Genomic DNA, 17,653 nt, shown 5'->3' on the forward strand with positions numbered 1-17,653 from the left:
AACGTCACGTCGTGTTAACATATTGAATACAGCCACGATGAAGTTTGACAGCAGACCTCTTTTCAGCGATAGGAAACGTCAACAAATGTCAGATTTTGATGTCACTCACTCAGTATCAACATGCAATTTTCATTTTTAGACTTTCCTGCGCTGGCATTGATCAATCATATACAAGAAAAAAAACAAGAGGAATACACACAAATCTCTCCAACAACAGTGACCTCAACAGGACCAAATGCTCAGTTACATTTACTATGGCTGTCAATTGATTAAAATATTTAGTCGCAATTAATCACGTGATTGTCCATAGTTAATCGTGATTAAAACTGAAGTGGGCGAGATTGGAGCAAATATGATTAAAAAAAAGTTGTTTTTATAAAACGGTCGCTATACCCTGACAGTAGTACATGAAACAGGTAACATGAAAAAAATCATGTGCCTCTGTGTCCTCTAGTGTCCTCAAGATTTCACAGACCGGAGGAAAACAAACAGTCAGAGCTGACCTGAGATCTGCTGTCCATCTGCTGTCTATGAGAGCCGGCCGTCAATCATTCGCAAACTCCGACCAAAAAGGTCAAACTAGGCAGCGCTGATCAAATATGAATCAATATTATGTTACGTTAATGCCTATTTCTCGCCTCAAATGTTTTCAGAATCATCTTGTAGTGCACGGTTTAGCTGTAAAATGAGAGAGTTTGTGACCCAGCAGCCATGTTGAGATCAGGTTGAGATGGCTCGAAGGAACGCCAAGTACCGGTCACATGACCGGAGCACAGCCAATAGGAACGCTCTCTCTCTCTCTGATATGAACTGTGATTGGTCAAAGTCTTCTGTCACGGGCTAGATTTTTTAACGCCTGTAAACAGAGCCATGAGGAGGAGCAGAAGTCTAGTTATCTCTCAGAACACTTGAATTACAATATGCTGAAAGGTTATTATAGAATTTTTGCCCAATGATGCCAAAAACATTCTGCCTACTACCACTTTAATGATCTGTTATTCTTTTTCCTTATGTCTCATTAGCTTATAGGGCTGTATTTTTTTAAATGGGGAAATTAGTTTGGTTGTAATGTTCAGTAACTTGCAAAACTGTCTTCAAAACCAGCATAAAAAAAATCGTGATAAGATCGTGGATCGTGATCCTGCCTGAAAACCACACGCGTCCTGTGTGGCCCGGGCGTTACTTCGACTTGCTCCATGTTGTCTACACTATCAACAATCTCCAACTATGTCAGAAACTTACAGGAGACAACACGTTCAACCCAGGCTGACCAATCACAAAAGCCTGCGTGATGCAAATTTATCTGCCCATATCTGCAAGGGTCTGCATATGAACATGCATATGATGTGCATACTAGGGGTGTAACGATTCATCTACTACATCGATGGATCGATTTATATTCCTACGATCCAACTACATTGATAGGTACTCAGCAAGTCACGGGAGACATATATCGATATAAAATTGATTTGAAACGCAAAAATTGATTGTATCGATACTAAGGATTTGCACCTTGTATTTAAGCACAACAAACGTTATATGAAAGTGTTTTTTTAGCACTTTTATTAGTAAAGAAATGTTAAATGTTACTCCGGTTCACTCTCCAGACATGCACCAGCTTGCCAGCTTCGCCATCTGCAGCGCGAGCACGCATCCATGGCGTGCATGCAGACGAACGGAGAACTGGACTCCTCGCTCCTTCACGTGAGAGGTAGCGGCGTGGAGGGAGACGGGCACCGGACTGCTTGAGAAGGGGGCAGCTTCACCCACAGGCACTTTCCCCGCGCGCTGTTGTTTTTTTCATTCAGAGAAAATGACTTCCCTTTCCCCGTCATGATATCTATGTGCACACAGCATCAGCCTCACGTATCCAGCCGGAAAGCAGCCGGTCCGGGAGTAAAGTTAAAAACAAAACAGAAATTCAACTAACGTTAGTCTAATTTAGTTTTAAAATGTTTTTCCGTATGTTTTCATGTATGAAAAGACCCCAAATGAACACTGTAGGTGGACTACTTGATTACTATAAGCAGATTATTTAAACAGTGTCTGTAGTATGTATGTGCCATTAATCGTTGTTTACTTGTTTACATCCCTAATTAATTTATCCCTTACAAGAAAAACTTTGAGGAATCCTGAACTGCTCTGTCCAGTATCCAGCTATTTATTTCACAGTCACGCTGACTGAATTTTTCGCAAAAAAAGTTACTGTATCGATTTCCAATCATTGAATCGTATCGCTCTAGATGAGCCAATTATCGTCCTTGAATCATATCGGAACCATTGAAATCGTATTGTATCGTTGTAAAAACGCATCATTACACCCCTAGTGCATACATAGGCAGAGTTTATGACCATGCAGCATGTACGCGCTGACTACACTAGCGTAAACACGCCCATGCAGACACATGTGCACATGAATGTCCGCCCAGCTGTATATTAGGTCATTAAGGTGTTATGGGCCTTTTATGACATGAAAATGTTAGGTTCATAACCAGTGACAGAGAAAACTGACACTTGATTCGGTTTTGTTGTAGGCCCAATGACCAGTTCATAAATTTGTAGTAAACTACTAACTTATTAAAAGGGATTGTATTTAAGTTTTACACATATAAATGTGTTTTAATAATTTTGTATTGCCAATGTGTGAACAGGTTGTAACCTAACCTAAAAAAATGAGACCTTCCGTGACTTTCTGGGTTTCCTCTATCAGCCTGTCGACTACTTTTAAGGTGAACATTGGGGGACGTTTTTTTCGGGAAAATCCAGCTGATGTGATGTCAAGCTTGCTTGCGAGTGCCTTTACACTCTATAGCTGCGCTACGATAGCTAACGGTTGGTTAGAAATGGAGTCCGCTAACGTCAACAAACGACCAGCCCCCACCACAACTTACACTCCCAACACAAACTCCACGGAACCACAAAACAAAAGTTATATCTAGTGAAGTCCATCTTGCAAAACAGTAATGTGACCAACGTCGGGGGGGAAATTAGGATTAACATCAGCCGGGCCTTTGATTCATGGAGGGACCTTCGTTTGGTTTCGGGTATCAAAACGGACCCTGAGCTGGCAAAATTCTTATTGCACAGGTAAGCTAGCATTACTGCCAAGCATGCGGAATATAGAGTGATATTGTGGTTTTAGCTGGCTAATGTTGCCAACGTTAATCAACATGATGCCTGTCAATCACGTTCAGTTTCATGTATGTCGCCTCACTGTTTTGACCGATGCTTGCGTCTACATAGTGCGAGCAACAGGACGCTGACTGTCGTTGACTTAACAGCTACAGGTGTCACAGTTAACAAGCAATTTATGATTCTTACATAGAGCCCCTTTAAGGTTATTCAGTTAGGTGAGTGTGAATCTTGTGTTGATGTAGAGGCCACCACTTTATAGGTATGAGCTTTGTGTGCAATGAACAGAGAGCTAACAACGCAGCTTCAATATCCCCCGAGGAACTATAATCATCGGCTTTTACAACGTGCCTGCAAGTTGGACACCGTCTGTTTGCTTCTAAACCATTATATCACCCGTCTTACCCATCAGCATAACTTACGGCATTTGATGGATCCAGAGTACAGTGTCAAGAGTGCACAAGTTCTTAATATGTAAATGAATCACTGACTATCCCAGTGTTAGTGCAATGTGATACATGGCTGCTGGCAGAAAGCAGAGAGCTGGCCTGGTGTTTTGCAAGCGACCCTCTCATTATCAGACAATTATAAGTTTGCAAGTGTCCATCTTGTGAAAGTGAGTATCAGCAATGACTCCGTCCGACCTCACTACAAGGCTCTATGTGGTTAAACTGGGAATAACACACCCCCCCCAGGCACCCTTTATCTGCACTGCTTTGTATGTTTTGTTGTCCGCCACTATACTCCGTGAATGACGTCAAGGAAATGGTGGGAAAGACAGAACAAGCTCCCAGTGTCTTCTTTTCCTTTCTCAATAACAGTTAGCCTATAAACACAAACACACGCTTTCCATAATTACAGGCTTGCCCCTGCCACGATGTGGGTGTGTCTGAGAACCATTAGACCAAAGCGCAGTGGGATGCATATGACAATACCAAATGCTGAAGAATATCACTGTATGAGACAGTGTGTGGACCGGGGAATTACAAGTCTATTATTCCCAATGTATGACTATAATCTGCCAGCTGAAGAACCACTTTGTCAAACGCCGCCTTGCTGCTTTTTATCTCTTAGAAACACATTGATTTCCATCTATTTGTACATGGTAGACATTCCTGACATTCTTCAAACAGACAATTACCATATTGACACTGCAAACCAACCAGTACAACACACACTTCACAGCCAAAGAGGTGTCATTTTAGCCTAAAGTCTTTATGTGCAACTGAATCACGATATATGAGCATATTTGCCACTGTACATATCCTCTAGGTGATACTGCCTTCAAACACACCTTCTCGACACAGTGCACTTCCAAAAACAGTCTGTAACATAACACCTACAGATTGTGGGGTGCACTGTGTATGCGACGTGTGTAGTTACATTAACTTGGCTTTCCTAGAATGCCTGCTTCTGTAGTGACTACATACAGCCATCTAGCTGCAGCTCTGCTCCTCATAGGAAAATCGGGAGAGGGACGGCAGACTTCTCTCTCGTTTCCTTTCATCTCCTTTATAATTCATTCATTCTAAACCATGCCAAGAACTTACAATGTAGCATAAAAACAGTAGCTCTCTGTAATTTAAGCTATTGAATGCTGTATGTGTGCATTTGAGGTGTCACCACCATCAGTGGCTGGGAGAGGAACAGAGCAGAGGGATGCCACTGTGTCTTTAAGCAGTAATCCCTCCATTCTCTGAGCATTTGTTGCCGGCCATCTAATGGGCGGTTTGGTTTAATGTCCACAAGGGCCGCTGGGAGGTCCAGCACTATTAAAATCAGCGCCGCTCTCTCAAGCTGTAGCCGGTCAGGCTTGCGTGGCTCCTAAATAACGACCGAGGCTGCCTCAGAAATTAAAGACGTTCTGATTTTGCATTTCAAAAGGGGAGGAACTGGGCTCATTGCAGCAACAAAAGGGGACAACAATGTTTGACATTCCCGACGTGTATCCTTTGGTCTTTTCTAAAGGAAACTGGAGCTTGCCCACTGGTGTGAATGGGGGGGGGGGACACGACACAGTTTGCCGGCATCTGTCTCCATCTCCGTAATGCAAGCAACTACAGCCAAACATCAGGACGTTTTTCTTTGTAAATTACACAATCCGATCATTTAAAAGATCTGATCTGCAGACCTGCTCATCAATAAAAAAACAAACCAAAATCCTCACAAGACAGCCATAAGAAGCTGAACATGTATGTTACCACTGCCCCCTACCAACAGGAAATCACTGTAGCACCCCTACAAAATGTACTGTGTTTATATTGACTCTATTGGACTTGCAGTATTTATATTTACTAAAGCATCGCTGCATTATTTTTGTGCAGTTTTGTGGTAGAGCCTCCTTGTGAAATGTGCCATGTGATCACCGGTGAAGCTCCACAGTCAATTATGAATGAATCTCCAAAAGTTACAGTATGTAAATGCTCCGTAACTATATGGCAGGCAGCCAACTGAAGTATTTTCTAAGTCTGATGGTGTCAGGATGCTTGTAGTGAGGACTGAGGAGCTTGCTGTGATTGGGTGTTTTCAACACAGTGTTGAACTGGCTGTTGATTTTGAGAGTATGTTGCAAAGGTTACAGAACAGGCTGTAGTGTAAACTACTGCTGCTGCTGCTGAGTGCAAGGAAGCAGTGTTGCAATGGTAATGCTGCCTGGCTGTCTTGCAGAACAGTTTGCACCCAATAACAAAAACACGAAAGGAGAAGTTGTTTTCGTGCAAGAGAGACAGAAAATAGTTGCAAGCTTCTGAGGTGAAAATCTTAACTTGACAATTAGTAGTGCCTTCCAAAACTTTCAGCCTCTCCTTTGAGCATGAAGCAGCACTGATCTTGCAAAAGATCAAATATCAAGCTTTACATTTCCAGATCATGCAGCATTGAAGCCCTATAGCAGTGTGTTTTCCTCAGCACAGGGCTGCGTTTCTTTGTAAACAAAAGCACTAGTTGGCACTCTGGTTTGAAAAAGTGATGTGTGTGTGTTTCCAAAGCAATTGCCAGCGCTCAGTGAACGTGTTTTCAACAAGTTTTCACAGTGGTGAACAAGTAGAAGTAGTAGTAGTAGTAGTAGTAGTGCAGCTTGATGGGGGTCCAAGGTGTTTGTGGACAGAGAGAGAGATGGAGGGGAAATGAAAGACAGCGTGTATACTGAAGTGTATGTTTGTGTGTGTGTGAGTGATGAGGGTGTCTCAGGGCATGTCTTTGGCCGTGATTGAGAGCTTGTCCTTACCGCTATGAGCGTGTTATTCCTCTGTTCCGTGGAGGAGGCAGAGTCCGGGTCCTGCTGCTTGCTCTGCGGCTGCTTGCTGCTGCCTCCGCCGCCACCGGCCGACTTCTTGGCCCTCTGCTCCAGACTCCGCTGGTACAGGCTGACCGTCTCCCTCCGCTCGATCTCCAGCTGCTCGGCGTGCGCCTGCTGGTACCGGTTCTCGCAGTTGACGTGGTGTCTCCGGCAGCCCTCTATCCGCTGCCTCAGCCGCTCCACCACCGTGCTGTGCTTAGGTATGCCCCCGCCGGGCACCACGGCGGCCGGGTTCATGCCGCTGTTGTTGATGCAGATGCTGCCGTTGGGTCCGGCAGCGGGGGAGGCGAAGTCCCCCATCACTAGGCCGACTGGCTGCGATGTTGGAAGAACTTTTCTCCCCCGTCAAGCTCACCGCCACCACCGCCACCTCCTCCTCCGGCCACCTCCTCCTCCTCCACCTCCACCACCGAGTGTCCTCTCCCGGGTGACGGGTCCCAAGTAGCCGGACAGCGGACGGAAGGTTCACCGACAAACAGCCGCCGAAGCGAGCAACAACCGGGCGGTTTAAAGGGCTTCAGAGGCGAGCAGTCAAACGGTTAAGGGCTCGCGAGTGACCGTCTCTTAGGAACTGTTTCCCGGCAACACAAATAACCCTAACCCGGGGTAACGAGAGCAAAGCTCCGGACACAGTTCAACTATATAAAGCTGCTGCCACGCTGCTAGAAACAAACTCCACTGGAAGAAAAAACAACACAACAATACCCGGTAAGGTGTGAACGTTATCAGGCTCTCTCTACGGTCATATACACACAAACCGTCCCGCGGAGCAGCAGCAGCGGCGGCGGCAGCAGCAACAGTCCTCTCGCCTCACTGTTTTCACGGTGTTGTCCTTTGAGAAAAAGTTTTGCTGCCTGAACCAGACGGGCTCCGGAGTTTCCCAGTGAACTTGCATCTCATATGGTTTTGGTTTGAAAGAAATCCCGGTGAAGATGTTGTTGAGTTGTGGGGGGGGAGAAAGAGCAGCCCTCGGTAGTCCCGGTTGTGAGGCAACGAGAGTCGCAGCCCAGACGGCGTAAAAACGCGGATATGGGAAAGCGGTGGCGGAAGTCTGTAGTCACTGGCTGCCGCCTGCCACCATCACAATAATCAGGTCCGCTTCTCCACCATGCCAGCGGAGTGATATCAGGACAGGAGTTGAGTAAAAACCAGCTAGAGGCTGTGAGGAGCCCGCTGACGGAAACACGGAAAACCCGGAGTGGAGTCCGGAGAGGAGCGGACTGGTCCCACCTACGACCTGTCCTGTGTTGTATTGTATAGGCCTGATAATAGGTTACACCCCTTTTTCTCTCTCTGTCCGTCTCCTCACTCTGTTTTCCTCTCCAACACCGAGCAAAAAAAAAATGTGTTGGTCAACTTTTTTCCTCCATACTTTACTTGGAAAGTTCAATACAATAGTTATTTATTTTGTATTTATTTATTTGCACATATATAAAACTGCACAAAATCCAGTCATGAAAAAAAACAAGAAATGGGTCAGGAGGGGGCAAGAAGCCATAGGCTTATACAAAGGACCTCCCCCCAACCCCAGGAGATAAAAACAATAACAAAAAAAGGAAGAAAGATCTAAACTAACATAATTTAAAAATACAACAAAAGTTAAACAACAACAAGAACACAAAATGTGCAGAAAACCTAACCAAACAGTGAACAATCCAATAAAAACAATGAAATACATAAAAAAAAAAAAAAACAGTACAGAAAAAAAGAAATATATCTAAACATATCAAAAGATAATTAGACATCATGAATTAAGTGTGATGATGATTTCCTTTTAAAATGTTCTAAGGATAACAAGCTCTCGATAACATGTATTTTGGTGTTCCATATTTGTACACCACGATATCTGAGGGAGTACTGGCCATGTTTAGTTTTGTAAAGAGGCAGGTGAAGATGATTGACCTGTCTAGTATTATTTGAATGACTTTGAGAATTAGATTTAAAGAAGTTGTTAAATGATGATGGTAAAGATGTAGGCAAGAACATATATTTATATATAAACACACATCTCTGATGAATATTTATGTCATAAACTGAAATAGTTACATAATAGTTAGTTAGTTAGTTAGTTAGTTACATAAACATGCTCAGATTTTCAATAAAAGAAATTCAGAAAAAAATATTTCACAGTATAAAAATGATATAAAAATAAAATTATTAATAATGAATTATCCAACAAATAAAATGAAATGAAAGGAAAAGATTAATAGAAAGAAAAAAACAATTGTTAAACAAATGGAATCAATTTGAAATGTCTAAATAATCAAAGTTTTTTGACAATTTCAAATTTTTTAGTTTTAAGTTTTCAATCGTAGTAAAATATGTTTTAAAATACCAGTACCTTTAAAAGTATAAAAGGAGGGTATTCTTTTAAGTCATATCATTTTATGGATATAATATTTTGCTGAGATATTAATCAAATTAATTATGTAAATTTCATCTGCTGAAAAGCTGTGATTGTTAAAAATGAGTAATATCTCAATCTTTGTTAGGATGATATCTTTTTCAAAATGTTTTGAGAAGTTCTTCTGTAAATCAAACCAAAAAGAAGTAGCATGAAAACAATCTGCAAACACATGTTCAATAGTTTCTCCTTCACAATTACAAAAAGTGCATCTATTGTAAACGGTTACGAAGAACTTACAATATTGGCTTTAGCATTGTAGTACCTATGCACAATCTTAAATCGTTTTAATCTTAAACTCCTTTATTTTATTTGGAATTATATATTTATGAGGTAACAGAAAGATTGAGTTCCGTTGTTTTCTATTTAAACATAATGTAAATGGATCAGCTAGCTAGCTAGCTAACTAGCAAATAACTAGCCCATTTCTTCATTACCCTGTTTCTTACAGGGGTCTGTTTTATATAAAATTATGGACCTACTTTTTGTTTGTTTGTGTAAACAAATAAAAAACAAACAAATTTAACATAAAGATATTATGTACAGATATGCATACAGAGGCCCATTTAGGCAATTGTTTATTACAGTACAAATGAAATATGGGTATTATGGTCAGGACAGAAAATAGGGCGGTGATGTAGACTAGGATGAACATTTTTAAATAACCTAAAAAAAGTGTTGTGCACAATCGCATATATTTATGAACTGATTACAAAGCAAACTTTTCACGAGCTGGCTGTATAAAAACACCATGACAGTAAGCACAATTATTTTGAATTACAAAGTTTTAGTGGCTAAGCGCTATACAGACAGTTTAGTATAGGGTAGACAGGTTACTATAATGGGCTACTATTAGCCAACACATTTTGGGTTTAGTAGTCCCAAACTACACTTTCAGACTTGCATCACGTGTGAACGGTGATCGGGTCAAACCTAGGTGTGAAAGTGGTGATAGAAATCATTGCAGCTACTGAATGAACCTGTCACACACAAACTTTATACAGACACTGCATTACAATTCTTATCAGAATCAGGTTTATTTTGCCTAGTACATAGCCTTCATATATTTGACTCCGGTTTTATGCAGCCCTCTCAATGTACTTACACAGAATAGAAATAACAGCTAGGAACAATAATGACAAACTATAAAATAAGAATATAAAAATAAAATGTCTATATACAAGTCAAGTGTTCTGGAAGTTGTAAACAACACAAACAGTCCAAATAAATAAATACTGGATAAATGGATTGAGAAGAGTGGAGTTTGGAAGGTTAATTACCAAAATCTATTAATTGTATTATTTATAAAAATATAATATTTCATGTATATATTATAATTGTATTATAATTATTATTAGTAGTAGTATTCACCCCGTAGTAATGCTATTACAATGCACCACATCAACTCATCATGCTGCAGTGTGTATGTGAAATGCACCACTCTAACCACAAATCATTGCATCAGGCATCAAATTTATTGAAATCCTTTCTCAGAATTTAGATATTATTTTCTGAATTGTAAGATATTTTTTTAACATATGGAACAAAATACTTTTATGTGGCGGAGGAGGAATCATTACTAAAACTATTTAAGCAGGAACTGATGTAATGTCATCAAATGTTTTAAGTGCTGATAGCCTTCCTAAGAGGTGAGCTATCGGTTGGCCTGTTCATGTGATGCATAGTTTGGATGTATTGCATGGTTTTGTGGTAATACATCATCTGCTGAGCATACAGTTTATAATACATACTGAATAATATGCAGTACGTAGTAGGTTAGTAACATATTCATGAGAAGCTGACGGCTATAGCTTCCCTCCAGCTCAACCTTCTTAAAAACACAAAAGGTTTAACATTATATCCCTTAAGATTTACATTTTTGTCATTTACACCTTTTCCATCAAAGAAAACCTATATTGAGTAGCCTGTAACTTTAAACACAACTAAATGATCAAGCTCCAGTGGCAAAACTGCTTGTGTATCTTTTTTGGCTAATTATAGCTTAAAATATAATGTTGTACAGGTAATAATTCTTGGCAGCTACATCTTAGAAAAAAAGAAGCAGAAGTTCGGAGGCAATGGGTGCTCAAACTCCGGCAAAAAAACTGAGTTTTATTCTGAAACTCCTACAGACCGTAGAGACAAAATAGGGCAGAGTTATACAGTTTACACTTTAGGGCATTTAGGTGATTTTTCTATTGAGCATGACTGACTCTAATAATAAGGAGAAGTACAGAACCAACATGCTTTAAAGGGACTGTATGAAAACTTTTTACACGTATAAATAATTTTTTATTGCCAGTGAACAGGTTGCAGCCATAACCTAAAAAATGAGACCTTGTCTGTTTTCGAAACCGCCTACTACATACTGCGTTCATCAGTAGTCTTGCATGTTTTATTATGACAACCATGTGATTCACATCTTCCCATCAACTTTCAGGATCTAATATTTGAATAATAGTTTCACATGAAACTGTGATCTTCAATGCAGTGACAACACATGACTGATGATTCTTGTAAAGTCGTGTTGTGAATCACATTAGCCATACATGGCAATCCTCTTCCCAGTCACAAAGTCAGCACCAAATAATGATCGCAGGCACGCACGCACACATTCACATGCACACAAACGGACAACATTGTGAATCTTATCCTCATAAACGCGCATGGTTTGTTTCAATGTTTTAACGCAGTACAGGCCATATCTCTCTCTCTCTCTCTCTCTCTCTCTCTCTCTCTCTCTCTCTCATTTTATTTTTATCTGCCATGTCATGTGGGAGTTCTGAGTTCCATCCCCGACTGTTCAGGCCATATGTGCTCCCTTGTCTCTTTCTAACCATCCCACCAACACACAGTCATGTAACTCACACACGCAATCATTCACCCCCGCACATACTGTAAACCAACAGAGACACGGACCTGTACACTCACACATAATACACACGCACTCACACAATCTGCATTGTAATTAATTTAAAACATGGACAGCATGTGTCTCCGCTTCCTTTTTCCTTTGGTTGCTATTCATTTCTGTTTGTGTTAAAGAGGACCTTTTATGATTTTGTGCTTATTTCCCTTTCCTTTAGTGTGTTATATCGTTTTTTTGTGCATGTAAAATGTCTGCAAAGTTACAAAGCCCAGAGTCCACGCCAAAGGGAGTTACTCTCCCCCACAGAAACACTGCTCCTGAACTGCCTGAAAACGCCTCGCTTGAAGTCCCGCCTTTTCTTCTGTAATGTGGTGATGTCACCAAGTAACACATGCATGGCGCGCCCTCAAACAAAGCTAGTAAGAGCAGAGCTGGAGTGGAGCCTGAAGAGTTCGGTTTGGTTGACCAATCACAACAGTGGGGCAGCTGACCAATCAGAGCAGAGCAGACTGGGCTTGGCAAACAGAGCGTTTCAGACAGAGGTTGAAGAGGCAGTGCAGCACAGCCGGTATGAGGAAAATAAAGCATTTTTTTAACGTTCTAGTAGAAACTCAATAGGTACTCTTTAAAATATTATCAACGAGGTGATTCTTGCATGAGCACCAGTGATCAAAATTACATGTAAAGCACAAATATATGTGTGGGATAGCATTTGCTAGCTTCATTTACCAGGTTTTCTTGCCTGAAACAAATTTGTGGTTTTACTTGCCTAAACCTAACTGCGGACATTTGCATTGCAAAATGTGTAATGTTGTGCTATTTATACGCCAAGCCGTGAGACCGGGTTGCAGCAATCAGCTGTTTGTTTGGGCTAAATAGAAAAAGAACTAAGAAGTTTTTAGCAGTTGAATGGATGAAAAAGAATTGTACAGAAATGCAAACTTCATCAACTGAACATCCCTGGAAATATCATTCATAATACTAAAGACACTGTTTGATCACCAAGTAAACTGTGATCAGTCAGATGCAAAACCACGACAGAAAAAACATATACAGTATCACCAAAATGTAAAAAAAAAAAAAAGGAACTCACATTCCTTTTGGATTGTGGCATGACAATGGCATGGAAATAATAACAGTGGCAGAAGCAAATGATTACTACACTGTTTCTGACTATTTCATCATCCCCCATCTGCCAGACCTGAAGCCATGAGGATTTTCTTGGAACATCTTGGCTTTCTCTTTGCTTTGTAGACCGAGGAAAGGCTTTGGTTCACTTGTTGTTGTTCTGGGTCGAGCGAGGAGATGTCTGCACTGGCCCTGGGCGAAATATTGGCTCAAATAACTCTTGCCGGTGCTTCTTTTTACGTGCTTATAGTGCACTATGCCTTAGAAGAGAGTGATCCCTTAGCCTACCTTACAGATTTCAGCCGGTGACTGTGGGATTGGAATTCAACAGTTGATTCTTCCACCAATGATTCTTATCTTTGTGTCAGTAACAACCACACTGTACCACTGGGCTATTGGGTCACAACTAGATGGACATTTACTCCAGACCCAGATTATGTCTATAAACTACGGCTGTCAAAATTAATGCAAATTTGTTTTAACGCCACTAATGTCTTTAGCAGTCGATCTTTCGGAGGTTGTTGCGGGCTCAGTTTTAAAGCTAGAGTGGAGATACTGGCATCATAAGAAACTACAAAACCTAAGGAATCAGTTGATACCAACCATGTCATAGCTTGCTGTGGAGGAGGTTAAATAACGCTCCAAACTTGCACTAAATTTTGGCAAGGAAAATCTGTCATGGTCATATTCAAAGGGGTCCCTTGACTTCTGACCTCCAGATATGTGAATGAAAATGGGTTCTATGGGTACCCACGAGTCTCCCCTTTACAGACATGCCCACTTTATGATAATCACATGCAGTTTGGGGCAAGTCATAGTCAAGTCATCACACTGACACACTGTTGTTGCCTGTTGGGTTTGAGTTTACCATGTTATGATTTGAGCATATTCTTTATGCTAAATGCAGTACCTGTGAGGGTTTCTGGACAATATCTGTCATTGTTTTGTGTTGTTAATTGATTTCCAATAATAAATATATACATACATTTGCATAAAGCAAGCATATTTGCCCACTCCCATGTTGATAAGAGTATTAAATACTTGACAAATCTTCCTTTAAGGTACATTTTGAACAGATAAAAAATGTGTTATTAATTTGCGATTAATCGGGATTAAATATTTTTAATTGATTGACAGACCCTATATAACCTATTGAAATATCAAATCACTAGGTGTGGTAACCCTGCAAATTATTGTTAACAGCTACATAGTTGTCCACTCATGATAACAAACCAATAGCCTACTGGTAATTTACCTCTGACAACGTAGCTAAAAGCTTTGATATCTGGCTTAGGAGCCTTTGTTATACAGATCTGCTTTGTAGCAACTGAACCTAACGTTAGCTTCACAGACTAGCAGGACAAGCTGCTTCACAGACCTGAATCTTGATTCAGAGCTTTTAAGGTAATAAGTTAAAAAAAAGTGATATTGTGATAAAAAAAATTAAAAACTTTATCTGGGAATTTCTGCCAGTCTTTTTTAATTTTTTTTTTTATTGTAAAAATCAGCAATTACAATATGTAACAACATGACAGAACAAAGAACATTAGGCATTTAACTAATATATGGTACCAAGGCATGCATGTCTCCATTCTTTTTTAGGCTGATACGTTCACCGGTATATCAGGACATATGGTAATTGCAATAAACTCTAAAAGAGAATAAAGTAAAATTTGAAAAAAGACACACAGAAACTTAACAGAAAAAGTAAGCAATAAATCACATTTCTTCAAAAAAAATCCTGTAGTAAGTATATTAGCATCTTTCTTATTGTTTATGATTTAGATAGACTTATAGTACTTTCTAAATACAATTCTGAAGGGTTCAAATGATGGACAAGACCTCGAGAACTTGGCTTTATAGATGTGAAATTCCCCCCCAATAAAATTAATAAATTAAGAGTGCACTGAATTTTTCTGGTTTTGGTTTTCATGGTATAATATATAATGGGAGTTCCACACAAATTTCCCCCATGGAGTATTTTTCCTTTTGCTGTAAAAAGAATTCCTCATATGTTTATTAGTACATTTGTGTCTCCTAATATTCATTCCATTAACAAAGAAGGTCGGTTCCAATGTCAGTAACTCTTGCCTCTCAGAGTGATATTTCATTCCACTAGGGATAGCAATTATTACAGCTTGATATTCTTTACAAGTGACAGGAAAAACTTTAGCTTTGAGAAATTCCTCATAGCTGAGCTTCATCATTTTGTAAGTCTGCAAGAAAAATCATATTCCTTTCAATCCAATCTCGCAGATATAGTGATTCATTCTTACTAGTTATGTATTGATTGTTCCAAATAATAGTTTTGTGGGGAGAGAATTTGCGAAATAAAAACATAATTTTGCTGCCGTAAGAACCTGCTAATGAAATTTAGATAACTTTTGTGGTAATTTTCTTTCATTATAATTACACAGTAATATAAATAGTAAGCCTCGCATTTTTCCAAAAATAGTTTGCGGTATGAAGTACCAAAAGGATTCCAGAGCTTTCAAATATGCTTTTAATTTGAAGGTATAGTTCACATCATGAAGTCCAGCATGTCCATGCCACCTTTGCCTCTCGAACCTGCTAAAATCTCCTTTATAAATTATGACATTTTTTTTTTAAAATAAAATTAATTAAAGTGGTATTTATTTCTTTACAGAGGGATTGTTGGGGAAAAAATAGGGAGAAAATACCATCTGCTTAACTCAATAGAACTCTGCCTTACAAGGACAAATCCATTTGTAAGCCACATATTGAATATATTTTTTGTATTTTGGAATTGAAATTATTTTCCTGTCGTTCATTAAGATTTTTACTAATATGAATTCTAAGGTATTCAATATTTTTTTAAACTAGTATATCACATATTAAAGTTTCTTCAGTGTTGTACCGACATACATTTTCACATTTTGAAACACTGAGTCTTAGGCCTGAGGACTTTATCTTATTGATTGCTTTCTCAATCTGATGTTTGTTCTTTAAGAAAAGGAGTGTCATCAGCTAGCTGAGTTAATCTGATTTCCCTCTCAAACATCCTTAAACCTTGAAGATGATGGCATTGTAAAATATGTATTGAGCAATTCAACAACTATAAGAAAAAGAAGAGGATAACTGGGGGAACCTTGGTGGACTGATGTGTGAACTGAGAATCTTTTTTGTTTTTTGGAAATAGCCTGAAACAGCTACTGATGTCTTTATAGACCATTGTACCATTGGAGATAATGTTTTACTAAAACCGAAATTTTTAAGGGATCTAAATAGGAACTGATGCTCCACTGTGTCGAATGCCTTATAAAAATCCAAAAATAAAAATTAAAGCATCTGATTCTACATATTCAGAGTGATGTATAAGATCAAGAAGAGAATAAGCCTATATTACAAGTTATGTGTCAATTATGAAACCGGTTTGAGTTTCATTTATGATTTCACTTAAAGCTGAAGTAGGTGAGATTGGAGCAAATATGATTAAAAGAAGTGATTTCTATAAAACGGTCGCTATATCGTGACAGTGGTACATGAAACAGGTAATCTGAAAACAATCCTGTGCCTCTGTGTCCTCCGGTGCTCCTAACAGCTTCTGCAAGATTTCACAGACCGGAGGAAAACAAGCAGTAAGAGCTGATCTGAGGTCCGCTGTCCAGCTGCCGTCTATGAGAGCCAGCTGTCAATCACTCACATACTCCGACGAAAAGGGTCAAACTAGGCAGCGCTGATCAAATATGAATCCATATTGTGTTACTGTAATGCCTATTTCTCTCCTCAAATGTTTTCAGAATCTTCTTGTTGTGTACTGTTTAGCTGTAAAATGAGAAAGTTTGTGAAGCGGCCGCCTTTGTGAAATCTGGTGAAGGAAAGCCAATTTCTGGTCACATGACCAGAGCACAGCCAATAGGAACGCTTTTTTAAAGCTTGTAAACAGAGCCATGAGGAGGTGCAGATGTCTAGTTTTCTCTCAGAACACTTGAATTACAATATGCTGAAAGGGTATAATGGAATTTTTGCTCAATGATGCCAAAAATATACTGCCTACTGCCACTTTAAGGCCTTTTCTGTTTGCTCCGGCTGGTGGGCGGTGCTTGGTATTTCCTCTAGCTGATCTCAACATGGCGGCCGGATCGCAAACTTTCTCATTTTACAGCTAAACAGTACACTACAAGATGTTTCTGAAAACATTTTATGTGAGAAATAAGCATTACAGTAACAGAATATTGATTCATATTTGATCAGCGCTGCCTAGTTTGACCGCTTGATCGGAGTTTGCAAGTGATTGACAGCTGCTCAGAGACGGCAAGGCTCCAGCTCGGCTCTGATTGGTTGTTTTCCTCCGATCTATGAAATCTTGCAGATGTCATTAGGAGCAAAGGAAGACACAGAGATACATGATTTTTTTCAGATTACCCGTCTCATGCACTACTGTCAGGATAATGGGACTGTTTTCTAAGAACAACATTTTAAAAATCACATTTGCTCCATTTCTACCCACTGCTGCTTTAACCAATGGGATTTGATTTCCACAACTACCATAATGACAAGTGTTTTGGGAATTAAACCAAAATGTGTGTGTTCCACTGGGTATGTACACTAACAGAAAAGTACTTTAAAGTCAATAGACACTATTAGAGTTTCCTTATTTGCTTTTTATTCCGATTTAAGACAAAAAGAAAACATGATTTGCAAATATTTGGCCTTGTTCTTAGCCTGATATCACCGGAACAAATCGCAAATGCGAGTTATTCTGGAACCTCTCTGTTCATTTTCGATTTCCAAGGGGCGTTAACGGGCGTAGACCAAAATGCCTCTAGACGCAAATGGATAGACCTACAGCCAATTAGAG

General features: G+C 39.7%; 1 protein-coding gene across 1 annotated transcript in view; it reads right to left on the minus strand.

Annotated features, from left to right (window-relative positions):
• The window catches only part of maml3 (mastermind-like transcriptional coactivator 3), a 138,714-nt gene extending 130,707 nt beyond the window's left edge, over positions 1-8,007 (minus strand). The window contains exon 1 of the mRNA XM_037763421.1: positions 6,359-8,007. Coding sequence (XP_037619349.1) covers positions 6,359-6,730 — 372 coding nt within the window. The 5' untranslated portion in view covers positions 6,731-8,007. The remainder of the gene's footprint in view (positions 1-6,358) is intronic.
• Between the last annotated feature and the right edge of the window lie 9,646 nt (positions 8,008-17,653).

Source organism: Sebastes umbrosus, chromosome 3 (genome assembly GCF_015220745.1).
Source record: "Sebastes umbrosus isolate fSebUmb1 chromosome 3, fSebUmb1.pri, whole genome shotgun sequence".
Classification (NCBI taxonomy): Eukaryota; Metazoa; Chordata; class Actinopteri; order Perciformes; family Sebastidae; genus Sebastes; species Sebastes umbrosus.